Source organism: Amaranthus tricolor, chromosome 14 (genome assembly GCF_026212465.1).
Source record: "Amaranthus tricolor cultivar Red isolate AtriRed21 chromosome 14, ASM2621246v1, whole genome shotgun sequence".
Classification (NCBI taxonomy): Eukaryota; Viridiplantae; Streptophyta; class Magnoliopsida; order Caryophyllales; family Amaranthaceae; genus Amaranthus; species Amaranthus tricolor.
This window is the reverse complement of record NC_080060.1, coordinates 5,952,158-5,975,211: the sequence shown is the minus strand read 5'-3', so window position 1 is coordinate 5,975,211 and position 23,054 is coordinate 5,952,158. Positions and strand designations below refer to the sequence as shown.

At 33.2% G+C, this 23,054-nt stretch overlaps 3 protein-coding genes across 4 annotated transcripts; all 3 read right to left on the bottom strand.

Moving 5' to 3' along the window:
• Nucleotides 1-353: 353 nt before the first annotated feature.
• On the bottom strand, nt 354-5,230 carry LOC130800000 (uncharacterized). 2 transcript variants are annotated; one of them, XM_057663324.1, is made up of 12 exons: nt 4,934-5,230; nt 4,169-4,295; nt 3,993-4,066; nt 3,858-3,904; nt 3,429-3,582; nt 3,308-3,349; nt 3,020-3,224; nt 2,866-2,927; nt 2,677-2,777; nt 1,639-1,693; nt 1,472-1,540; nt 354-924 (listed from the first exon to the last, which is right to left on the bottom strand). In XM_057663324.1, the coding sequence occupies exons 1-12, from the start codon at nt 5,178-5,180 to the stop codon at nt 803-805; spliced, it is 1,305 nt and encodes a 434-aa protein (XP_057519307.1). In that variant the 5' UTR covers nt 5,181-5,230; the 3' UTR covers nt 354-802. The 2 variants fall into 2 exon arrangements, with proteins under 2 accessions (XP_057519307.1, XP_057519306.1); XM_057663323.1 differs by having other exon boundaries at nt 354-1,250; nt 4,934-5,226.
• Nucleotides 5,231-6,997: 1,767 nt separating this feature from the next.
• On the bottom strand, nt 6,998-12,825 carry LOC130799999 (probable protein S-acyltransferase 16). The gene is made up of 7 exons (XM_057663322.1): nt 12,391-12,825; nt 11,349-11,441; nt 11,165-11,266; nt 10,946-11,023; nt 10,716-10,814; nt 10,534-10,629; nt 6,998-7,600 (listed from the first exon to the last, which is right to left on the bottom strand). The coding sequence occupies exons 1-7, from the start codon at nt 12,748-12,750 to the stop codon at nt 7,490-7,492; spliced, it is 939 nt and encodes a 312-aa protein (XP_057519305.1). The 5' UTR covers nt 12,751-12,825; the 3' UTR covers nt 6,998-7,489.
• A 4,232-nt stretch (nt 12,826-17,057) lies between these two features.
• On the bottom strand, nt 17,058-20,406 carry LOC130799998 (mitochondrial import inner membrane translocase subunit Tim9). The gene is made up of 2 exons (XM_057663321.1): nt 20,086-20,406; nt 17,058-17,480 (listed from the first exon to the last, which is right to left on the bottom strand). Exons 1-2 carry the CDS (start codon nt 20,178-20,180, stop codon nt 17,294-17,296), a joined length of 282 nt encoding a protein of 93 aa, XP_057519304.1. The 5' UTR covers nt 20,181-20,406; the 3' UTR covers nt 17,058-17,293.
• Between the last annotated feature and the right edge of the window lie 2,648 nt (nt 20,407-23,054).

Here is a 23,054-nt window from a genome sequence, read left to right as displayed (position 1 = left end):
TCCTTAAGGAATTAATCAATGAAAGCGAATGGTTTACTAAGTCATTACGCAAGATTGTATGAAGTGTATGGTAACTGATTGAAATGATAAATTTGACTAGCGGATTTCATCAACTAGTCTAATCAACTGGTTTTAAACTAGCTGCTGAAAGCAGTTTGTATAAAAATATCTTATTCATATCACTAAGCTTTTTATCAGCTAATTAACCAAACACTAGCATTAAATATTTACTATTTAACCCCTTAAATTGTGTCAAAATATGTTTACATTGAGTCACAATAAGTTTAAATTGTTCAATAATTTCAAACACACTCATGGACCCAACTTTTAATTGTTCAATAAGTTTAAATATGTTTACATTGAGTCACAATAAGTTTAAATTGTTCAATAATTGTGTCAAAATATGTTTACATTGAGTCACAATAATGCATATGGTGAAATGCAATATTAGACCCAACTTTTAAGTCATATTTATCCTTAATCTCACCGTCAACATAACAAAACTTCTCAACTATCCTATACTCTTGATAAATTTCGACCCCCATCACTAAAATCTTTTCGTAATACTAACATGAAAATTTTCAACCCTTCCTCATCTAAAGTTCTGACTCCCAACAAGATCGACTTGTGCTGGCAACCTTGTAGATCTTCTGATCCAAAAATGTTTTCCTTTGTTTGGGCAAAGAGCAAGAGAGTTTCTACAGAAATTTCAGTTTCATGCATTATTCACTCTATTGCAAGTTGCAACCAAAGAAGACACCTTTAAAGCATTTCCCAGGAATTCTACTGCCTATCAAAATTCTCAGCTTTCAAACAAGTTCATAATATGCCTAATTGTCTTCAAAGTTGGACATGAATTTTGTTCTGTTTGTAAAAACAGGCCATATACACAACATACAGCAAGAAAACTTCCCAACATTTTATCTGCAATCAGCGAGGAATTAGTATAAGAGTATGCTCGGCCCCAAACTATAGAATTATATCTTTCAAGCAGCAAGACGATTTTTTCTGATTACAGTATCAACTACAAAGAGTGCGTGAATCCCATATTGCAGAGGAAAAATTCGGGTCCTAAAGAGCTCTGCAAATCCGAGTATCAACTACGAGCACTTTGGAAGATGATTCAGATGTATTGAGTGCTTCGGCAAGTGACATTCGACGATTTCTCCATGCAGCTTCTGCCCATTTCTTCATTCTTTCTCCTTCACTATTTCTGTTTTGCTGGACACAAAGTACTTCACCGTACCCTCCTATATAAGATACCCAGTGATCATAGTAGACAGACAAGTGAAAACGGAAAAAGGTCGAAAGTAGATCAAAAGGCTTCCCGATGCCTAACATATTTATCGTTCACTTGAAATCGAGTTATAACCTATTGAGCCCATCTCAGCTTTGACATAAAAGACAATACGATAATATAGAAAGATCATTTGAGACTGGATGCCTAAAAAAAATACTGGCACAAGCATACCTCTGGCGAGGGCAACAATGTCCCTTTTATCTACATTTTCTCGAGCATGCTCCACACCAGCTTCCATATCTGACACGTTGAAGAACCGACTCAAGGACTATCCAATTTACTAGTTTCTCAACAGTACATCTGAAAGTGAAATAAGAATAAGCTGTATAGCTGCATACCATCTGAGACTAAAGAAGGAGCCTTTAGCAGATCTATAGCCTTCCTATAAAGTCCCTGTAGACCACAAAATAAGAGGGAAATTGAAATCCAACTCTGAACAGCGTATCGAATAGAAGGCTAAGCGAAACCTTGACAGACAGACTTCCAGAGGAATACTCATAAAAAATGGCGAGCCAAAAAATTGAGAACCATCCTTATATGAGAACCGTGAGAATCAATCTATTTGACAAAAAAGTGTTACTTTTCTATTAAAAAGGTTACTTTTAGGTAAAAAAGTGTTACTTTCAGAAAAAAATTCTGAACAAAACTCACAAAAAGGTATTACTTTCTACATAAAAAAGTTACTTTTCAGAAAAAATGTGTTACTTTGTATTATATTTTTTTGAAAATTTTTTTGAATGTAACACTTTTTAGTTAAAAAGTACCAATTTATTATAAAACAAAAGGTAACATTTTTTTCCTTAAGTAACACATTTTCTGTAAAAAAGTAACAGTCTTTTATCATGTAGATTGGTTCTCACGGTTCTCATATAAGCTTGGTTCTCACTGGAACTCGACCCTATATATATATATATATATATATATATATATATATATATATATATATATATATATAATAGCATTCCCACCATTACTATTATTCCACTAAAGGCATACCCGCATATCTATATTGGGGGTAAATATTTAAGGGGCAATAAAAGTCAAATTATACAAATAAAGGTAAGTAAAGGTGAATTAGAAAGGGGATGAAGGAAGATGAACAACTTAGGTCATCCTTCATCATGGTATGCGGGTATTTACTCCTAACATCACCAATACCATTTCTACTCTATAAACTTGTTTTCTTAGTTTGACTTTTATTTCTCCTATAAATATTTACTCCTAACACAAGCATGACCCAATTGTGTCCCCTAACTAATCAATGAATTGACAGCACATAATCATGGTGGGACAAAGACAAAGCTAACAGCTCTGGTGAAAGAAGAGTCTATTAGTAATGAAATTATTATAAAATCACTTAAGCAACAATTTTCAACCTCTTGTATCAATAGAGAACTTGAGTGTTCTGCAATTGCTTTCTGCCTGTACATCACAGCTATGCAGGTTAAGATAGTTCCCACTTTAGGATGGTGTGTACCTGCAGCAGATCAAGAAAGGGGAAATAGTGTTGACTAAAAAACAGCAAAAATTCATGAGCAGCATTTCTACAGAAACAAATCAGCTACCGAAACGCTCTTCTGCTTTCTGCAATGCCCTGGTCAGCGTTACTTCTGCATCACCAAAATGCCTGACAAAGCATCAACTTAAATATGGTCAAGAACAGAACAGCGGAGGATAAAAAACACGGCCATCAGAAATACAATCAAGCTCTGCCTTTACCCCAAATGGGACTCGAGCTGCCCCAAAGCACATGTTGCAGCCACCAAAACTTCTTCAGGTGACATATTACATGCCCCCAAGTCATAGGGATCACTCAAATCCTTCTTTTCTGATGATTCAGCAATCGCCTTTTGATATAATTCCTTCGCTCCAATAAAATCTCGCTTGGCATGCAAAAATTCTCCATAAGACAATGATGCATTGCCTACACAATATGACAACCTCATAATGACAAGCTGCAGTCGCCAGTTGTTGAAATATAATAAAAACAAATGAAAGAAAACTCACCGATGCAGCTCTCATATTCACATCCTTCAAAGAAGACCTTGGCTAGAGCCAAAAACTCAGTAAGAAAAAGCATTGCAGTTGCAAGATATTAAACTGATTGGTCCATCGAGAATCTTTTTACCTGATTCCATATCTCCTTGGACAAGCTCAACCAAGCCTTTGATGGCTTTAGATCGCACACCAAACACTTTGTAGCCATATTCATCACCGATCTCCAAGTCTTCATCCTCTAATAGTTTCAAACATTTATCCGCGAGCACTGATGAGGTATCATCCTATATAAGGAAGGATAATCTCAAATGAACTTACACCATTTCATATAGTCTCATCCTTCTGAAGAAAGAGAGAAAGACACATGAGGCACATAGAGTTGACTTTGTTGATTTACAGAAAAGAATGAACTTAGAAATAGCAAGACCATACAAACAGAAAGAGCTCAAGCATACACTCGGACACTTAATTAGTTCCCGACAATATTCCAAATACTAAAAAAATGTTTCAAATGAAGGGTAAGTGAAAGTACACATCAAACTTAAATATAAAAACTCACCAAACCAAGATCAAGATTGAGGCCAATAAGTCCTTCCATTGCAGCAACTACAGCAACAAGGAAAATGCATTATTAATCTCTGGTATGAGATGAAAAATTAATTAAAAAATGGTATAGTATGATGACTAAGTTTACCTCTAACACCCAAAGAGGAGTTACTTAAATCTTGTATCAAGAGCAAGGCATGCTTAGCTTCATCAACATTCCCCCTATCAAAAAAAAAAAACAAAAGAAAAAAAGCTGTAGTTTCAAGGACAATTCTAACAACCAAAGTAAGAAAGCTGACAGTTTCAAAGACTTCTCCACCAAACCTTTCGTTCAATAGGCTAGATATAGCAATTAAAAGCATCCCTTTTGAATTCTCTGTGATGGGATCTTGTGATTGATTAGAAGATAGGCCCTGTTCAAGTACCAGCAAAGCTTCTGCATACGACTCATCTGCCAAATACCAATGCCAACCCAATTTTATAAACTATGAAGGCATCAAGATATATTATGAACAAACTAAGCAGGCATATGCTAGAGAAAATAACATTTTCTTCCCATTTACAGTCTATTTGGTTATTGCTATTAAACGGTGGGAATGGTAGAGAAAATCTGATGTAATACAGCCGAGGAAAATTACTCGGCAAGGTTGATAAACATACTTTGTCTTATTCTAATAATTTGTTACAGAATTCATATTGATTCTTACCACTAATAAATTTGCTATGGCAATAGAAACTTGTAAAGAACACGGGTTTGAGAACAAAAACTTCATTACCATAGCAATGGCATAACAAATCTTATGACCTTCAACGCTAAAACTTATTCTGTATACTACTAATTCCAATAATCAAACATACACTTTAATGTATATACCTAGAGATATTAAAATTGACGTTAGGAACAAAATGAACAATGTAGTGTAGTCATAACTAAGTCAAAAAAAAACCTCCAAAAACAACAAAAACCTAGATAAACCCCAATGAAATCGAGCAATCACACATTTTGATTCTCAACATTAAGGAACAAAAAATCAATCAGACAAAAAATAGTAAAAACAAGAACTAAATAGAAAAAGGATAAAGAGAAACCAGTTTTCTGGGAGCGAGCAAGGTTCAAAGCATAATTGATCATCTGAAGAGTAATATTATTGACATTCGGAGGAGTATGATTGCCGCAATAAAATCGTGAAGCTTTAAATGATAAAGGCTGGTGAAGAAGAAGAGGAATGGAGCCATTGACGGCCGGAGCTCGAACGTTAATGGTGATGAATCCAAGAGGTTTTGGTTTATGGAGGAGCTTGTGCAAAGCTGCTACACGGTGAAGCTGTCGGAACATCTCTTTTCTACTGTCTACAAAATTGTGCTAAACCCTTATAAACTCTAATGTTCTAATTTTTTAATTACAAATAATCGGATTTTGTCTCGATTGAATTAATTATGTACATATATAGATGTTAAAAAGATGAATTGACAAATGAGATTATAATTGAATATTTGTAAAATATATATTTTTTAAAAATTATTATGATTATATATATGAGATGTAATGAATGCTTAATTACATAACTGTGTCTGTGTGTTTATTGGCTAAATTATTAAAATATATTCCTTCTGTTTCTTTTTGTTTGTCCACTTTAAGTTTTTTCTATTTTATGAGAGAAATTCAAATTTAATTTTTGAAGTATATATTCAAAATAAAATGTATTCATGTGAGATCTTGCTAGATTCGTCTTGATGAAAAGAATTTTAATATATAATTTTTATAATTTCTATTATGCGTACTATGAGTGTAACACCTCGGCCCCTCGGACCGCTGGTGACTACTCATGGAAACTGTAGACTAGCCCCACAAACCAACACAAGTCTTTCCAGCACACTTTGGCCTCACTCGTGCGCACCCGGGAGAACTTCCCAGGAGGTCACCCATCCTAAGATTGCTCCCCACCAAGCACGCTTAACTGTGAAGTTCTTAGCAAATGGGCTCCCTAGAAAAAAAGATGCACCTTGTTGATATGAGTAGTCTATCAATCGTTTTTCAAGCTAAATTTGGGGTATTACAATGAGATATCGAGGTTTAAGCTTTGCGTTAAAATACGTGAAAAAGTAAAGTGGACAAACAAAAGGAAACGGAGGGGATACCAAATTACCAATCAGTTAAAGTGGGAGTTGAGGGAAATGTAGTTTGAATGGGTGTTAAACATGTTGTCATGATAGATTTGTATAGTGCTAAAGAGCAGAGAAAAATTAATCTTTCTTATAGATATTGAGAATCGAATCCTTATCATTAAAAAATAGAAGAGAACTACTTAAATTACTAAATTGTGTTGACACTTGATTTTTAAAGTGATAAATAATCTTGTATACACATGTATGATTGTTAATAATAGTGATATCTTTACAATATGTTAGTAAGAAATCATTGAATTTAATATTGATTGGGTCTACATCTTTCATTTTCCCTAAATTGTTAAATATAAAACTGCTTCCTGAACATAAAAGATACAAAAAGTTTTTGATGTCACATTGTTTGGTTTGAAGGTTTGATATGACATAGTAAAGATGAAGTTCATTAGATATACACTTAATCTTGACCGCTCTTAAAATAAAGAACTACTCTCGCAAGAGACCGACTTTCGATAAAATGAATTCAATATAAGAAGCCTCTATGCTAAAATTTATATTAGTTAGACTATTTAGCCCATACATAAAGAGCATCTCAAGGTAAGATCATATCACATAAAAATTTGTATAAAACAATTACAAACATTCGTATCAAATGATTCTTGACTCGGGTTTGAAGGTTTCCTTTATACAATACACTCTTGTAATCAATTGTTTGGCCACAATCATGAGTCATAGTCCTTAAAAAAATTATATAAACTCAAATATTGTGTTTTAAAATAATAAACAATATAAGAACAAAATTTAATATTTTAAAAGGATATATTTGACTGACTTTGATACAAACTAGGTCATAGATAAAGTTTAATTAGGATAATACTATAAGGATAAGTTTAATGAAATCCACAAGGAATATAACAAAATCAAACTAACTACAATAAGTGAATATAGTGGCAACTATAGGGTCAAATCCACAAGAAACGGAGTATGAGACAGACCACTATAACCACATACTACTTAAAAGCGCTTATATGTAGCTAAAAATCCATCATATAACTTAAAACTGAACACATGACCATTGCATTACAGATTACAAATATACCTGATATATTACAATTTTCTAGTATTACAATAAGGTCACAAATTTGTAGATCATTCGAATCATCCAAGTGCATAAAGCAAGACTTGAGCTGTGTTATGAGCTCGAGTTGTGCAGCGTCTTACTTCTATAATCCAAGACTAGTTTCCAAAGTCTCGTGAGTCGTGACTCGAGAACCTCGAGCGTTTTCACCATAGCCTATCCACAAGAAAAACCATTTACCTTTGGAATAAATTTGACTTATCTGTACTGTGGGACTTACAATTTGCATGTACATTGACACCAAAACCGTTCGAACACATTGGTCGACAACTGCACCAGTCAATATTGGCGAAGCACTCAAACTTGACAAACAAAACACTCAAGCACTGCCCTGAATCAACTGAATGTCTTCTTACTGGCAAAATTTCTAAATAAATTTCCTCTCATTCTGATAATGGTCCCGTAAGCTTATCATATATTGTAGGGAAGCGTAAACCTGAACCGATGTGGCCTGTGGTAGGGCATATCCAACTAAAGAAATTTGGACCAAGAACCTATAGACGGAAATCAACCAAAACAGTGGTTAGTGAAGCACTATCATCAAAAAGAAAGCATGACAAAATCCTAAAACAACAAGCTCCATTAGGGAAGCTGTACTTTTTATACCTAAGTTCGTACGTAACATTTACTTAAAGGATCATGGAATGTCTGAAAAAAAAAGGGGAACAAGAACGGATTGGGTGAAGAATCCCAAAGGAGAGAATAAGAATGATTAAGAAAAAATTCCTGCTTTTTAAAATTTTGTTCTAAAATCAAACTAAAATGTCAAAGCCTTAATTCCAACTACATGGGGTCGGCTACATAAACAAAAATAAATTATGTGAGCAATCTTCAAAAACATAGTTTTATGTGGTACTTTTTTTTATATTAATTTACAACTACGCAGATCAATTTGAATGATTGTCCACCTATATTCCTTCCAATCATTCCAAATTATTGTCTTATTTTCTTGCAAATTCAATCTTCATGTTATTCCCACTCTTGTTCAACCTGCCTCTTCCCCTTTTAAGCTTCTCAAAATTTACACCTTCAATTTTTCTATTTGTAATTTTGAGTCTTCTTTACAAATGAGAAAACCAATGTAACATTTTCTCTCATTTTATGTTCCACATCAGTGATTCCAAAACCCTTCTTTATTTCTTGATCGATATCTGCGATTCCACAATGGCAATGAGGTAGAAATTCCCTTTAACTTTATATCTCGGGCATAATATATCGGTCACTAACATCTTGATCAATATCTCGATTCTTGAAGCCAAGTTAGTACATTGACTTGAAAGGAGATTTTTTATATCTAATTTTTCCACACATGTGCTATGATCTTTCATGCCACACGACATTCCATATACTATCTTGCATCAACTTAGTTTAAACTTTAAACTCTAGTGATTCTAACACCTGCCTCCACATCCCTAGTTAACAAAATCCATCTTCAATTTCGTCAACTAATAGAATGTCATCACCTAACAATGACCACTTTTCCCTTGATAACTCTTATCATATCATCAACCGTTGCTGTAACACCTCGGCCCAATGGACTGCTGGTGACTACTCATGGAGACCGTAGACTGGCCCCACAGACCAACACAAGTCTTTTCCGGTGCACTTTGGCCTCACTCGTGCGCACCCAGGAAAACTTCCGAGGTCACCCATCCTAAGATTACTCCCCACCAAGCACGCTTAACTGTGGAGTTCTTAGTAAATGGGCAAGCTAAATCTAGGGTATCACACTCACCCCCACTTAGGAATACAACGTCCTCGTTGGACCGTAATTCAGGATCTTTTCCCCCGCTAGGTGCACTGAACACACAATCAGCCATGGTGCAAGGTTGCTCTGATACCATTTGTAAACGACGGCCGGTGACTACTCATGGAGACTGTAGGCTAGCCCCACAGACCAACACAAGTCTTTTCCAACGCACTTTGGCCTCACTCGTGCGCACCCAGGAAAACTTCCTAAGGGGTCGCCCATCCTAAGATTCTTCCCCACTAAGCACGCTTAACTGTGGAGTTCTTAGCAAATGGGCTCCCATGAAAAGAAGATATACCTTGTTGATGTGAGTAGTCTATCAATCCCTTTTCAAGTTAAATCTGGGGTATCACAGTTGCAAAAAAAAACTCATACATCTTGGAATGAAATGATTTATTCATATGGCATACCTTTGTTACCCTTAACCCACCAAAGTACTTCTCTTGACACTCATAAGGCTTCTCCAAATCAATAAAATTCAAGTGAAAATCCTTTTTCTTTATCTTGTATTACTTTATTTAATTGTCACATTAGATGTATAGAGTCCATGGCAAAATGTCATGCACAAAACTAATTTGGTTTTTGCATGACAATCTAGCATAAAAGCTATTCAATTATTTAGTACAAGTTGTTATCATCCTTCTCTTCATTTTGTAAAAAATCAAATGAATCGACTTGGGAACCCTATCTAATGCTATGGGACAAGAAACTATAGTTTGAGTTTCCAGTTTGGAGTTGTAACCCGAGCACTTAAAAATTGCAACAAATAGTTTGGCCATTTCAAGTAATCAAATCAGGTGCCATTTTATTCTTGTAATTCTTATTATTATGTGATGAGTTGCACGGTGAAAACGGTCCTAGGACAATATAATGGTTCGTGATGGCATGATCAACAACTGGAGATCATTCATCTTGCAAGTACAGTACAAAGTGGATTCAAGTGCTTATGATGCGTGTAATGGTTGGGCATGGTTGCTACTTGCTAGTATGCGCAAGGAATCAAGGGTTAAAAGGCTGGTGAGTGGGTGCTGTAGATGCATATACAGTTAGACGCGTTCATGGGAGTTGGTTAAAGGCTTTATTATGATGACAAACACCTAAAGCAACACTACGACTGCCTGTTTCAATGTAAACAAAAGAAAAACAAAGTTCTGAACATCTAGACTCAATACTACTGGATTTACAGCTAAGATTTAATGAAAGTCAAGAGCATTGTCCTCAGTGTTCATCATAGATGTGGTTCTTCTATATCCTAAACATCAGTTGAACAGATTCATAATTAGGGTAACTGAATCGCTATCAACTTGATAAAAACTTTTCTTTGTGATCATTATCCGAGAAAATTGTGTGATAGCTCAACCCATTTCTATAAATGACTTAAAAGTGTTCTAAGATCCTTGGTTAAGTGTGCCTTCGAAGGGTGCTTAAGACCCTACTGATTCCTAGGCGTGTCTGAAAAATTGGTTATCCTTTCTATCTGTTTGATTAAGCTTTATAAAACATGATCCTTTCTCACTCCCTTTGCATCAGATAAGTTCATAAGTATATGATTCAAGAAAACTGGAGCCTTATGCCCGAGTCACAAGCACAAGAAAATCAAGCCATACGTACGAGGGTCGTTTTGTGATCACCAATAGAGGACTTTATTTGGAAGAATATTTATGATAGGAACCTTACCGAAGATAGGTTGTCAAAAGCACCTAGATCATAAGAATGTCTATAAACCTCTCCGCCCTTCTCTGCCAGCCACATAGCTCTCACTCCTTCATAATACTGCAATGTTTATACACAATAGAAAGTAAGATTTTTCAGCAACATAATAATCGGCAACACATTCCTTCTATATGTCAAATACAAACCTCAATGGTAGTCTTATTCCGTAGAGTGAGGTAGATATGCCAAGCAAAAAGTACACAAAGTGCTATAGTCAAAGGGAAAATAAGAAGGCATGATACCACCTGTGAAGAAAATAATTAAACAAAGAAAATACCAAATGGGGTCAAAATAAGACAAACACACATCTAAAAACCTAAATAAAATTTATTTAACCAATAACCCAAACAATACAAGACTAGAATGAAAGTTTTACATATATAGTTCTTGATGATCCTTCACTCTGTGATTCATCCTTTACAATGTTGCTTACTATACTACCCAGAAGCAATACCTGGAAAATGTAATACAAGTGGTCAAAATTTTGATTATGAACATTGTATGTACCTCCTTCCCTAGATACCACACTCCATCCCATGATTTAATAAGGTAAAAAGGAAGCTCTTGAAGTAGAATAGAAACAATACAAACTTACTGCAGAGTACATGCACGTTATCAAAGCATAAAGCACAAAGACAAAAAAGATCTTATAGTTTGCATGGCCTACACAATTGTTAATCCAGATGCAGTGGTGATCCTGGGATTCACAGAGCAAGATTTCAAGGCATAACCACCATAAATACAAATTTTAAAAAGGGACAAATATCAACAGCGCATACCATCCGCAAAATACATCTTTTGCAAACTCGACAATGATGAGCACGTGGAGGCTTATAATGGGAGCACTTCTGGCAATATCTCAAGTCACCACTCTGCAGAAGAGTATCCACACATGAAATAAGATCAAATACAACCCCAAAAAAAGATTACTTCAAAGGTATGACAAAGTACACATCCACGAGCACCAGAACAAATTGCTTGTATAGACAATTTCAGATGTAATCTTCTCAGAAACCAGCATAGAGCACAGAATCACTGCACATGCACTGAAGCATCTTCAACGCACCACACTAACTCTAGTACAAGTTTGATTGCATGACCCAAAAAAACTTGTCGCTTGCAAACGTACATAATAAATTTCCATATCAACAATTTAAAATGATCCAATACCAAGGGGCGGAGCAAAGGTACACAGTAAATTTTAGGCCCAATTTATTTTACATTTCTTTCGTAATCTTGGGGCCTAAAAACAACTACATAAAATGAAGCAAAAGCAATGTAAACAGTATATTTTACCATTTACCTCTTGAATTAGGGCCTAAAGACACCCTGCACATACCCATAACCACACCTAATATCATACTCCCTTTGTCCCTTTGATATTTGGAGTTTGGGACACCCATCGATGGCAAGCGTATTAAGGAAAAGAAAAAGTTGAATAGACGGAAGAAAATAGAAATGGTGGCAAATGAAAATGATGCAGACATGCTTGATTGGTAAATACACCACAGCTTAACAGATCACTAACATGAAATAACATTCATGTGTAGCAAATGAAAATCAATGAAATTCCCCAGACCAAAAGAAAGGCAACACAAGAAACAAGTTGATTGAGGAAGAAAAACATGTAACAATTAAATTTTTGCCCAAAAAACATGATTAGTAAGGATCATAGATCATACATCCTTAAAATTGGAACAAGCCATTCCCTTGAGCCGCCAAAATTTACACAAAAAAAAAACGCAAACCAAAAATTACACTAATCTGGAACAAAAAGACCCAGAAAAAGAGGAAAAAGAATGAAAGGATGAATTACAATACCTTGCGCTTAACCTCCTGGACGGTATTATCAGAATCTTCAATATCAACCATGAAAGAAGAAGGAACTCGACCAGGATCCCTAAAAACTGCAAGAACATAGTTGAAAGTAGAAATGGCGGAAATAGCAGTGAAAACGAGGGCGTTGAAAATGCCAGGAGATGTAGAAAGACTAAACCAGCGATCAATAAAGACGAAGATAGTAGTAAAGTAGATGTACAAGATTGCTGAAACCACCATTAGTATTGGAACTGTAATTTGGCATTTCTTCTGGTTCTCGTTCTTGTTCTTGCTCATTCTTACCAAAGTGAGATTGTAGAAAGAAGGAGAATGGCGTAGGTGGAGATTTGGTGGAGTTTCCATGTTTGACAACTCACACCGTCATACGTACTTCCTTATCCAACTTTTAAGAAATTGGTAATAAATGAGCAAAATAATGAATTGCCGGATGAATTTATAAAATAGTTAAAATGTATATGTCACATTATAAGAAATCGGTGGATTATTGTTCTAAAATAACAATGATGCAAGTAAGTGAAACAGATCAAATTGAGACTTAATGCAAAATGAGTGGAATAGAGGGAATAACACTTACTTATTTACATGTTTTAGATCAGGTCTTGTATTCATATTGATTTTTGTTGATTATAAATCTCTTTTTAAAGTCGGATCAAATCTCTATTTTGAACACCTAGAGCGAAATCAAAACGTGAGTAGCGAATAATGTAACCCTATGATTTAGAAAACAACATTAGAACTTTGTAATGTTTTTTAAATTATTAAACCTCTTTTAACATCTTTCACCTTAAATACATCACTAAATTGACTTCTATACTCAATTGTTGTTACCTCTTCTAAGTTTCTTAAATAAAATTGTAGTTATGTTTTGTAGTTGGTAAAGTAAGAAGGTATGGTTTTTATTGAAATTGATGTAACAATGTAATTGCAATGTGATATGTCATAATAAAAACAACTAAATTGGGGTTTTTCTATAAGAAAAGGGTTAAAGGTGTACTTAAATGAAAAAATATAAAAATTATATGGATAAAAATAAAAGGATAAATTAAATGTATAAATTTAAATGAAAAATATGTTATAGCTACAAATAGAAATATGTAATGAGGAACATGTCCGAGCTATTAAAGGATTTCACCCATTAATAATCACGATTACGGTTACGAACACGGTGGTGTGCTAACACGGATAATGCGATTTCCGTATAGTTAAATATCGGCCTAAATCATAAAATATCGCTTGCAACAACATGTTTATTTTTACACCTTTATGATGTGTTCAATATCGACTCCGTAAATTTGAAAATCTTTAAAATACGGTCGATACGGCACAATAGAGCCTTGTTTTGCACTATTAGCGATCCACAATAAAAGGGGAAAGAATGTTAGACAGAGGAAGTTGCACCAAGGTAGCATCTCAATAGTGCCAAAACTGAATTTAGCTTCTAAAACTTGTTCAATAACTGATGGTCATGTTTTCCTTCCCATCCTTCTCATATACATTACAAATCATGCTCAAAGATTGAAGCTAAACATAAAAGCAAAATTACATAAACCAACGGAGAAATGTTTGTCATAAATAGGGAGTTGGAGACATCGGGCTTCAAAGGTAGTCTAACTGGGTCAGGCTGCCAAGCCCAAGTGGGCACCAAATCGAGTGCTAGCTTCCTCGCTTTACTGCTTTGATGCATAATTGCTGTTGTGTGTGACAATGCTATCAATTCATACATCCCGATAACAATCATTCGTCATAATATCATCATATATGCGGATAAGTCGTTTCGATTCTTCAACCTTCAACTTGCAACGATTAAGCCGCAAAGATGAATCACAGGAGATAAAGAAACACAAGCAAGTACAGCGTATATCAGAATAGATTTTAATTATCATTGGTCATAGCTAACTACACAACATGTCATTACTCCAATGCCAAGTGGCTCTTACCTAGGCGCGATTTGAGGGGTAGGACATACAAAATATTACTCATAATAACAAAGAGGTTTTTTCCGATTGGACTCAGCTGAGCTCGTGCATTAGAAAAAAAACAGTAACTCTACCTGCTTTAAGGTTGGAGATGATGAACCCATTGCAGACTCGATTCGCAGTTTCTAACCTACTTCATATGTGTGTTCGACATTGTCTTTCTTAATTAAAACTACTCTTCTACGTGCCCCTCTATTCATGTATCATTGAGGTAAGGTCATTGAATATGGTGGTTGAATGTAATCTCAAATCATTTACGTATGTTTCAGAGTGTTTGATTGTTTGAGATCGAGCTCGATATTATGGGAGGATATATGCATTTCTTCTCTGTTCATCGGTGAAGCTTCAATGGTGTGGTCATTGAGCTTTGTTTGATTTTTGAATTTGTATGTTCAAGTTCATTTTCATTTGAATTTTGAAGTACTTGAATGAAAGCTTTCATCTATTCTTTGTTAGTGAGTAATGAAATAAGTTTATACATTGAGCTAAAATATTCAATTTTAATTCTGCTTTGTTGTTGAAACAACCCATAAGATATCTTCAGAGATCCATTCAGGAGGGGCAACAATATCCTTGTGAGTTTTCTATTGTGTTCATAGACTTGTATTTTGACTTTTTTTCTGTGTGTATTTTTAAAATTTATATACTAACCCAATTAATTTTTGTCATTCGCTTTTAATATTGGTATTTGTTGATTGTTTATCTTTTCAAATTATCAATTCAGGATAACTTATTGGCAATGTAATAAATGTAAGGACTTGGTGTTGTCAGCTAGAAGCCGCGGGTCTCGTGGTCCTGGTGGAGGGTTCGCAGTGAGGATGCTGCTACCTGTCGAGCCTCCTACTGAATTAGTTTTGTGGTGCTGGAAGTTTAATTTGATGTAGCTTCCATTTGCACAATATCGGACTGATCACCATTGGGTGCTGCTGGTATACAAATCAAGGGAGCGTGCTGATGCATGATTAGAAGAAGCTGATTATTGTTATCCTTGTCTGCTTGTGTTTAATGAATGTTGCTGCATGGTTGCTGATGCTGTTACATTGTTATGCTGCTGGGATTATCAGTTTGTCTTGTGAAGCTGCTATTTAGCTAGATGGGACATTTATGTTGATTAGTAATGTTTCTCCAATCAGTTTGTCTTCTTATCATGAAATAAACTTTTATATATATATATATATATATATATATATATATATATATATATATATATATATATATATATATATATATATATATATTACTTTTTAGCCATTTAAAATGATCATTAATCATAAAATATATCTCCAATAAATTTTGTATTTAAATTTACATGAGTCAGTCTATTAGTGACTTTTAATAGATGTGCTAAATAATAAATATCTCAAACCAAATTTGTACTTAATTTTCAGTAAAAGATTTGAAGCATTCTTCTATTGTTTTCCCTTCGCTTCAAAAGTTGATTATATTTAGTATTTAGAGATATATTTTAATACTTTTCATTGATCAATCAGTTGATTTATAATATTTTAATATTTACATTTATATTTGAATTAGTTGCTTTTTTGAATATTATCGCGCTATATAGACTATGCCTGAACAAATAATTTCTTCATTATGTTTTCATGCCTTATTTACATGTTGTATCCTATTAGCACCTATATATTTTTAGGCCTTGCATTTTTTATACATTTGAGATAAACTGACAATCTAATATTTTCATTCATATTATTTATTGTTAATAAAAGTGTAAAAATAATATTATATTATTCGATGTAACTTGGGGAACAGCGTGCCGCAACTAGTATACTAAAATTGCCTAATCAATAAAAATAACATTTTTCATAATGCTCATTATCAAGCTAAAACAAAAAAAACAAATGTTTAGTTAAACAAAACCTTAATGTAATCTATAAAGAACAAAAAATGAAAATTTTAAAAAGTAAAAAAGAAAAAAAAAATTACATAAAGCAGCTTTTAAAGTCTAAGTAGTGAGTAGAAGTGTAGTACAACTGTACGAGTATATGTTCAATATAAATACAAGTTTCTAAAAAACAATAATAAAAAAATTAAAAAGTAAAAAAGCAAAGAAAAAAGGTAGAATTCTGAATTGATTTTTTTAAAAAATGTTTCCCGGGGCACGTGCCCCGCCCCTGCTTATATGAATCGTTTTCTTACTTACTTTGGAAGTTTGGTGGTGTTTTATAAGTGTTTATAACTTTGTTCACGCCATTACAATACATTTTAGGCAACTAAGTTTTGAATAATTATTAAAAAATTGAAAAATCCAATCAATTTATTTTCCAAAGAAAAAGTCAACTCGCCTTTAGGGTACTCGCGGTATCTGAAGCAATTAAAGAGCCCTAATATGTATATTAAGTCAACTTGACGTTTCAAGAGCAACAAGGGGAAGCCGAGTCGACTCTAAAGTATGACACGCCATTTTTATTTATTTAGAAGAGGTTAATTGTATGATTCATCTTTATTATCTTAGTTTTAGCTGCTATGGTTTTTTCCCTAATAGTCTTAGACACAATTAAATTGAGTTAGTATAAAATCAAATAAAGATTCCCTTTATTCGGTATTCCTTTGAGTTTGCACTCCAGGACTCAAAAAGCTCTCACATGAGTTTTAAGGTGCAAACTCAAAGGGATAGAGTAAATACTCCGCTAAAATAAGAGCCTGAGTACAGAGACATATTCTAAATTGAAGCAATAATCATTCAACTGAGATCACAGTTTTTGAACATAGTCACAACATGGTTTGGAACTCCAAAATTGCGTGCTCAATACATCATCCTAGAAAAATGAAGACTAACATAGCTTATTAAGGTCCCAATTCCAAATAAAATTGACAAATTCCAACTATTACTAGAAAACAATGCAATAGTTTTTGCTACAAATAAACCCGGATTCAACAATAAAGAGTAAGGCCTAGTCTTGGGTAGGGGCACCCTGGTTGAGCTCAGCAAACCGCAGACCCACACGCATGGAGTGCTTCAAGAATTTCTCAGCACACCTGCGGACACATGTCTCCTCCTGCTTGTCAAGAGTTTTCCGTCTAAAGCTATCAATGCAGTCCGTGAAGCATCTTTCAACCAGCGAATTGTACATCCTTAGACTGAAAACCAACATTCAGGGGGTATAAGACAGAAGGACTAGGTAACAGTCGGGGAGAATTTTGGAGGAAACATGTATAAGATCAAGGTAATTGAAACAACAATATGTGAACTAGTTTACAGATTAACGAGCAACAGAATTTATCAACTTATATGTTCACTAATACCATAGATCGTTGATGAATGCAGTAGAGAAAAACCACTCAGATAAAGATTCAAGGGAGAATTGTCTTTAAATACTCTTACCAGACGCTAAATAAAAACAAAGAATTGCTTTGAACTAAATACCATTAGAGTAGGGCACGTCCAGACTGCAAACTATTGCAGTACAATAATCCTGTTTCACAAAATTAAGTGCAGAAAAGTGAGGGCTTCAGCACCTTAGACTCTTGGACTGGAGATAAATGCCAATTTTAGACTATTTGTTCGATGAATGGCAGGGAATAGGAGAATCATTTAGCAACCAATTGTTACTGCAATGCTAAAAACATATCTGGTAATTGAAACCAGCAAATATGTCCGACTCTTGGTAGCAAGAAGGAACATAAAATAAGAGACTATAGACCTCTCATCCAACAATGAAAATTGACTTTGATCACTAATAGCTTCTTCAATCATATGTCGCCTTTCAATAAGCTTTTGTTTTTGATATTTTAAAAACTAAAATTCACCTTGGGAAAATAATCCCAAATTAATGAGCATTTGCGGTATTAATGAAATAGAAATCCTTCCAATGTATTTCAGGAACAAACAAAAATCTCCTCTCATTACAACTGGAGATGTATAAAACTGATCAACCTGAAAATAGATGTAAACAAAACAGAGATCGGGAAAAGGTATTTTTTATACCCAAAACCAGAATCTTCCGAAAATACATTTTCTTGTGGATAAAACTCTCATCCACCTATGAAGATTAACTTTGACCACCAATAGCTTTTTCAATCATACGTCACATTTCAATAAGCTTTTGTTTTCAATATTTGAAAAACAGAAAAAGATGAACCTACAAGCCACAAGTTTTTCCCAAGGACCCAAACCATGAACTTACTTCAACTTTTCCTCAAGATGACACCCCTTCGCCAAAATTATCATAAACCATAATTGATGAGATATTTCAGTATTACAAAATAGAAACCCTTCCAATACAAGAAAGGAGAAAGCAAACAAGCTGTTCTCATCCCCTTTTTCGACCCTTCATGCTTTGTTGTTAGTTACAAATAGAGAAGTACAAAATTGATCAAATTGAAAACAATGCAAATCAAACAGAAATCAGGAAAGGGTATTGCACAAAGTTTTAATACACGAAACCCAAACTCTTCTGAAAATACATTTTCTGACGTATCAGATCAAAGGACAATTCAATGAAACTACTTTAAAATTAAGGTGTTACGATAACCGCATAACTCACATTACCGCATCACGTTTTGTTAACAGTGATCGCAATCGTTACCGCATCAACATTTTGTTACTGCAATCGCAATCGTTACCGCATTTTTACACTATGTTTAAGTTGGATGGGTTGTGAGCAAGATAAGAAGAGAAACATAGTTGGTATTACTATGAATAAATGGTTAGCCAATGTCTCAATGATGTGATACAAGCAAGTAGAATAAATGATAAAAAAAATATGAGTGAAGCTTGTGTACGAAAGACAAATATAAAATTTATACTACAACAACAACAATACCGGAGCCTTCACATTATTTAAATAACCAAGTTCTCCATTCCAATGAAAGCAAGAAAATTACACTAATAACTCATGCTTAAACAAAAGAAACTACTTAAAAATAAAGGAAACTTTGAAGCCAACAATAGCAATAGCTTTGCTTTTTACAATCAACAAGTAGCAAGGAAGATGGAACTAGACAACACCATGTAACTCGAATACATCAAAACGTAAAATACTCTTAAAGAAAATCCCAATTTCTGTTCAAGTAAAACAGAACAAAAATCAAGTAAAGCATGATAATGGAGGCACAGTCAAAGCATTTGCATAACATGCAGGTAATTACATAGCTTATTTAAAAACATGTTAAAGAGGGAAAACTCTTTTGCATCACAATGAAATTGTGGAAGTTAATGAAAAAGGGACACAGCATAGAATCATAAACGAATAAATGCAATACTTGAATTTGACTAAAGTAGGCGTCAAAATCCTAACAACAATCAAAATGTTCGATTATGTTACCAGCTCATAAAGTCATTCCCTAGTTCCTACTATCATCAAACATCTGAAGTCACTGCTAACAAACTGGATAAAGACAACAGCAATGGAGATCTGAATTCAGATGTTTTGAACAACAAATTTAATTTTAGTAAAATGAATAAACAATCATAGAATCCCAATCCTATAATATTAACATTTTTAATTCACAAGCATAAGATTAAAAACTCATAGTACTACTAGAAAGCATCAATTGCCAGAATAACAAGATTAGATTACAACAATTATAAAAAATACCAATGAATTTCTATTTCTATCAAACAATTGTAAGAAAAAGATACATCATTCAACAAATCAATATTCAAATTAATAATCCAAAAAAAATAAAGCAAATCAAAAAAATGTTTTAACCGATGGTTTAACGGGGACGATAGAAAGAGAACCTGTCACGAATTTGAAGCTGGTCGATCATGGCAGCCATTTTCATCTTATCTGCTTCAGGAAGATTATCGAGGTCTCCAAGCATACTCTTGTCCATCTTTGTGTCTCGCCGGCTTTCTACTTCGTTGTGATTTGTGTCTTTGCTCTTACGCCAAAACCCCTCGTCTCTTTACTTTGGCGTAAAAGTATAAAACCCTAAGCGTGCTGTGCGACGTTCATTGCTCATATAGTCGTATATCCTCTAGTTTTGTGGTTTCTAACGACATCAATTAATTAAATGTCTCGTTTTATTATTCGACCTAAAATGCAATATAAAATTAATTGTGTATCCAATTTGAAAATGACTCATATTTGATATCAACCAAAACGTAGTCAACTGAATTTGAATTACATTCAATTTGTTGATGAACTAACTCTGTTTTTAACTTGTTACGACACAATGTGCCCCAAACCCACAATTAAACTGAACGTAAATCAACTTAACTCATAATTGACCCGACTCGTAATCAATTTACTTTAGCTAAATATAACTTTAATTCGGTTGAATTAAGTTTGGTTTAGTTAAAAAAATTGTTCAGATAAATAAAGTTTAACTTAGCTAAGTATGAGTATGATTCAGTTGAATTAAATTTATATTAGCTAAAAACAAACTTGATTCGGCTAAATCAATTTTTCTTTAGTTAAATAAGTTTTATGAATCAAATTTTATTTAGCTAACATACGTCTGATTAAGCATAAAAATAGTTTAGTTTAGCTAAAGAAATTGTTTCAACTAGATGAAATTTAGTTTAGCTAAAACTATGTTTTGTTTAGTTAAATCAAATTTGGTATAACTAAAATTATGTTTAATTTTGCTAAATCAAGTTTAGTTTAGCAGTTAAATCAAATTTATTGAGTTAAAAGTGAGTTTGATTCAACTTCATTAAGCTTAGTTTAGCTAATATCATTGTGATTAAGTTGAATTAAATTTAGTTTAACTAAAAATAAGTTTAATTCGATTAAATCAAGTTTTATGTAGTTAAAAACTAATTCAATTCAACTGAATGAAATTCGATTTAGCTAAAAGTAAGTTTAATTTTTCTTAATGATGGTTTTTTACCAAGTTTTATTCACTTGAATTAAGTTTAGTTAGTAAAACATAAGTGTGTTTTGCTAAGTGAAATTTAATTTATTAGCTAAAAAAAATATAATTTGACTGAATTAAGTTTAATTTATTTAAAAATAAGTTTGATTCAACTTAATAATGTTTTGTTTAGCTTAAAATAAGTTTGATTTAGATGAATTAGGTTTGGGTAATCTAAAATAAATTGGATTTCGCTGTATCAAGTTTATAGTTCTAAAACATAATTTTGATTCAGCTGAATCAAATTTAGTTTAGCCAAAAATAAGTTTGCTTGAATTAAATCAAGTTTATGTTAGTTAAAAATAAAATTCAGATCAATTGAGTTTAATTTAACGAATAATAAAGTTGATGAAGTTAAATATGTTATTTAATAACAATTTGTCTAACAATACCACAAACCACAAAAATAAGTTACATTAAAGACCTTATTTAACCAACTCAATTTACGATGATTCTCTATACGACAATATTATATTGAAGATAGTAATTTATTATCAATACTAATTAATGTAAGTAACAAAATAAAAAAATTTCAAGTAATTTTCTTAAATAAAGTTGGTTAACTTAGATCATTAATGCCTCACAAGATATGCCCTTATGACATAGATCAAATAAACTCATATATTAGTAAGTTTGATTCAACTATATCAAGTTTAGTTTAGTTAAAAATACGCTTGAATTGGCTGAATCATGTTAAATTTAGCTAAAAATAAGTTTAGTTCCATTGAATCACATGTAGTATATACGACTAAAAATAAAAATAAAAAGTTTGACTTTGCTTAATCAAGTTTAATTCAGCTAAAAAAAAGTTTCATTCATCATAATAAAACTTTTTTTAGTTATACTATACATGATTCAGATAAATCAAACTTATTTTTTGCTACAAAAAATGTTTAATTCACCTAAATAAAATTTAGTTAAACTTAAAATAAGTTTGATTTAGATGAACCAAATTTACTTTAGCTTAAAAAATATTGATTAAGGTGAATTAAGTGTATGTTAGGTAAAGAGAAAGTTTTTCAATTTCATAGATAGGGAGGGACAAAATAGTACTGAGTATATTTATTTATTTTTTTTTATGCAAAAGTTAATTATGAAACAATAACATATTGGATTGATTCAAATTATATTAGTTATAGTCAAAGCAGTGGTTAAGTGGGTAGTTATTATTTAGGAGTTATTTCTAATATACGGGAGTAAGTTATAGAGTCATGAGATAAACTTCCTATTTTTATGTGTAGTTACTTATTTAGTTTTCCTATTTAATAGTTACTTGTATTTTATTTTTATATATCTTAATTAGAAAGTTAGTATTTAAGTCACAAGAGTTGAGATTTGTTTGAAAATGGTTACCAGATTCGGTACCTACTGTTTCTAATCAGCAATTGAAAGAGAATCGTAAGAAGGATGCCAAAGCATTGTTCCTACTACAATGCGCCATTGATGATGAAAATTTTCCTCGCATTTTCTCCGCAAGCTCCGCCTATGACGCATGGATGACACTTCAGAAGAAGTTTTAAGTAAGGTACTAAGAAGTTTGAATTCAAATTGGAAAAATATTGTTCCAGCAATTATGGAGTCAAAAGACTTGTCTGCTTACTCTTTTGATGGGTTAATGGGCTCCTTGTTATCTCATGAAAATTGGGTAAAGAAGGATGATGTCAAGGTGGAAGAAAAAATATTTCAAGTGCAAGCCAAAGGTTATGAAGAATGGCCAAATGAAGGAAGTCGATGTCGCAGTTATGAAGATCATGGATATGGCAGAGGTAGAGGTGGTTATCATGGTCGTAGTCGTGGTCGAGGTTATGGAAGAGGTGGTAGTGGATAAGATGAAGATCGTAGTCAGTT

What these genes read in the sequence shown, in the direction of transcription:
- LOC130799999 (XM_057663322.1), bottom strand. Translation starts at nt 12,750, where the DNA reads ATGGAAACTCCACCAAATCTCCACCTACGCCATTCTCCTTCTTTCTAC. An exon ending in TAACGTGCATGTACTCTGCA is followed by an intron (nt 11,024 to 11,164) that starts GTAAGTTTGTAT and finishes TACATTTTCCAG; the next exon opens with GTATTGCTTCTGGGTAGTAT. An exon ending in GGAATAAGACTACCATTGAG is followed by an intron (nt 10,630 to 10,715) that starts GTTTGTATTTGA and finishes TAAACATTGCAG; the next exon opens with TATTATGAAGGAGTGAGAGC.
- LOC130799998 (XM_057663321.1), bottom strand. Translation starts at nt 20,180, where the DNA reads ATGGACAAGAGTATGCTTGGAGACCTCGATAATCTTCCTGAAGCAGAT. An exon ending in CAGCTTCAAATTCGTGACAG is followed by an intron (nt 17,481 to 20,085) that starts GTTCTCTTTCTA and finishes GTTGGTTTTCAG; the next exon opens with TCTAAGGATGTACAATTCGC.
- LOC130800000 (XM_057663323.1), bottom strand. Translation starts at nt 5,180, where the DNA reads ATGTTCCGACAGCTTCACCGTGTAGCAGCTTTGCACAAGCTCCTCCAT. An exon ending in GAAAGCAGAAGAGCGTTTCG is followed by an intron (nt 2,778 to 2,865) that starts GTAGCTGATTTG and finishes GATCTGCTGCAG; the next exon opens with GTACACACCATCCTAAAGTG. An exon ending in TCCTTCTTTAGTCTCAGATG is followed by an intron (nt 1,541 to 1,638) that starts GTATGCAGCTAT and finishes TCAACGTGTCAG; the next exon opens with ATATGGAAGCTGGTGTGGAG.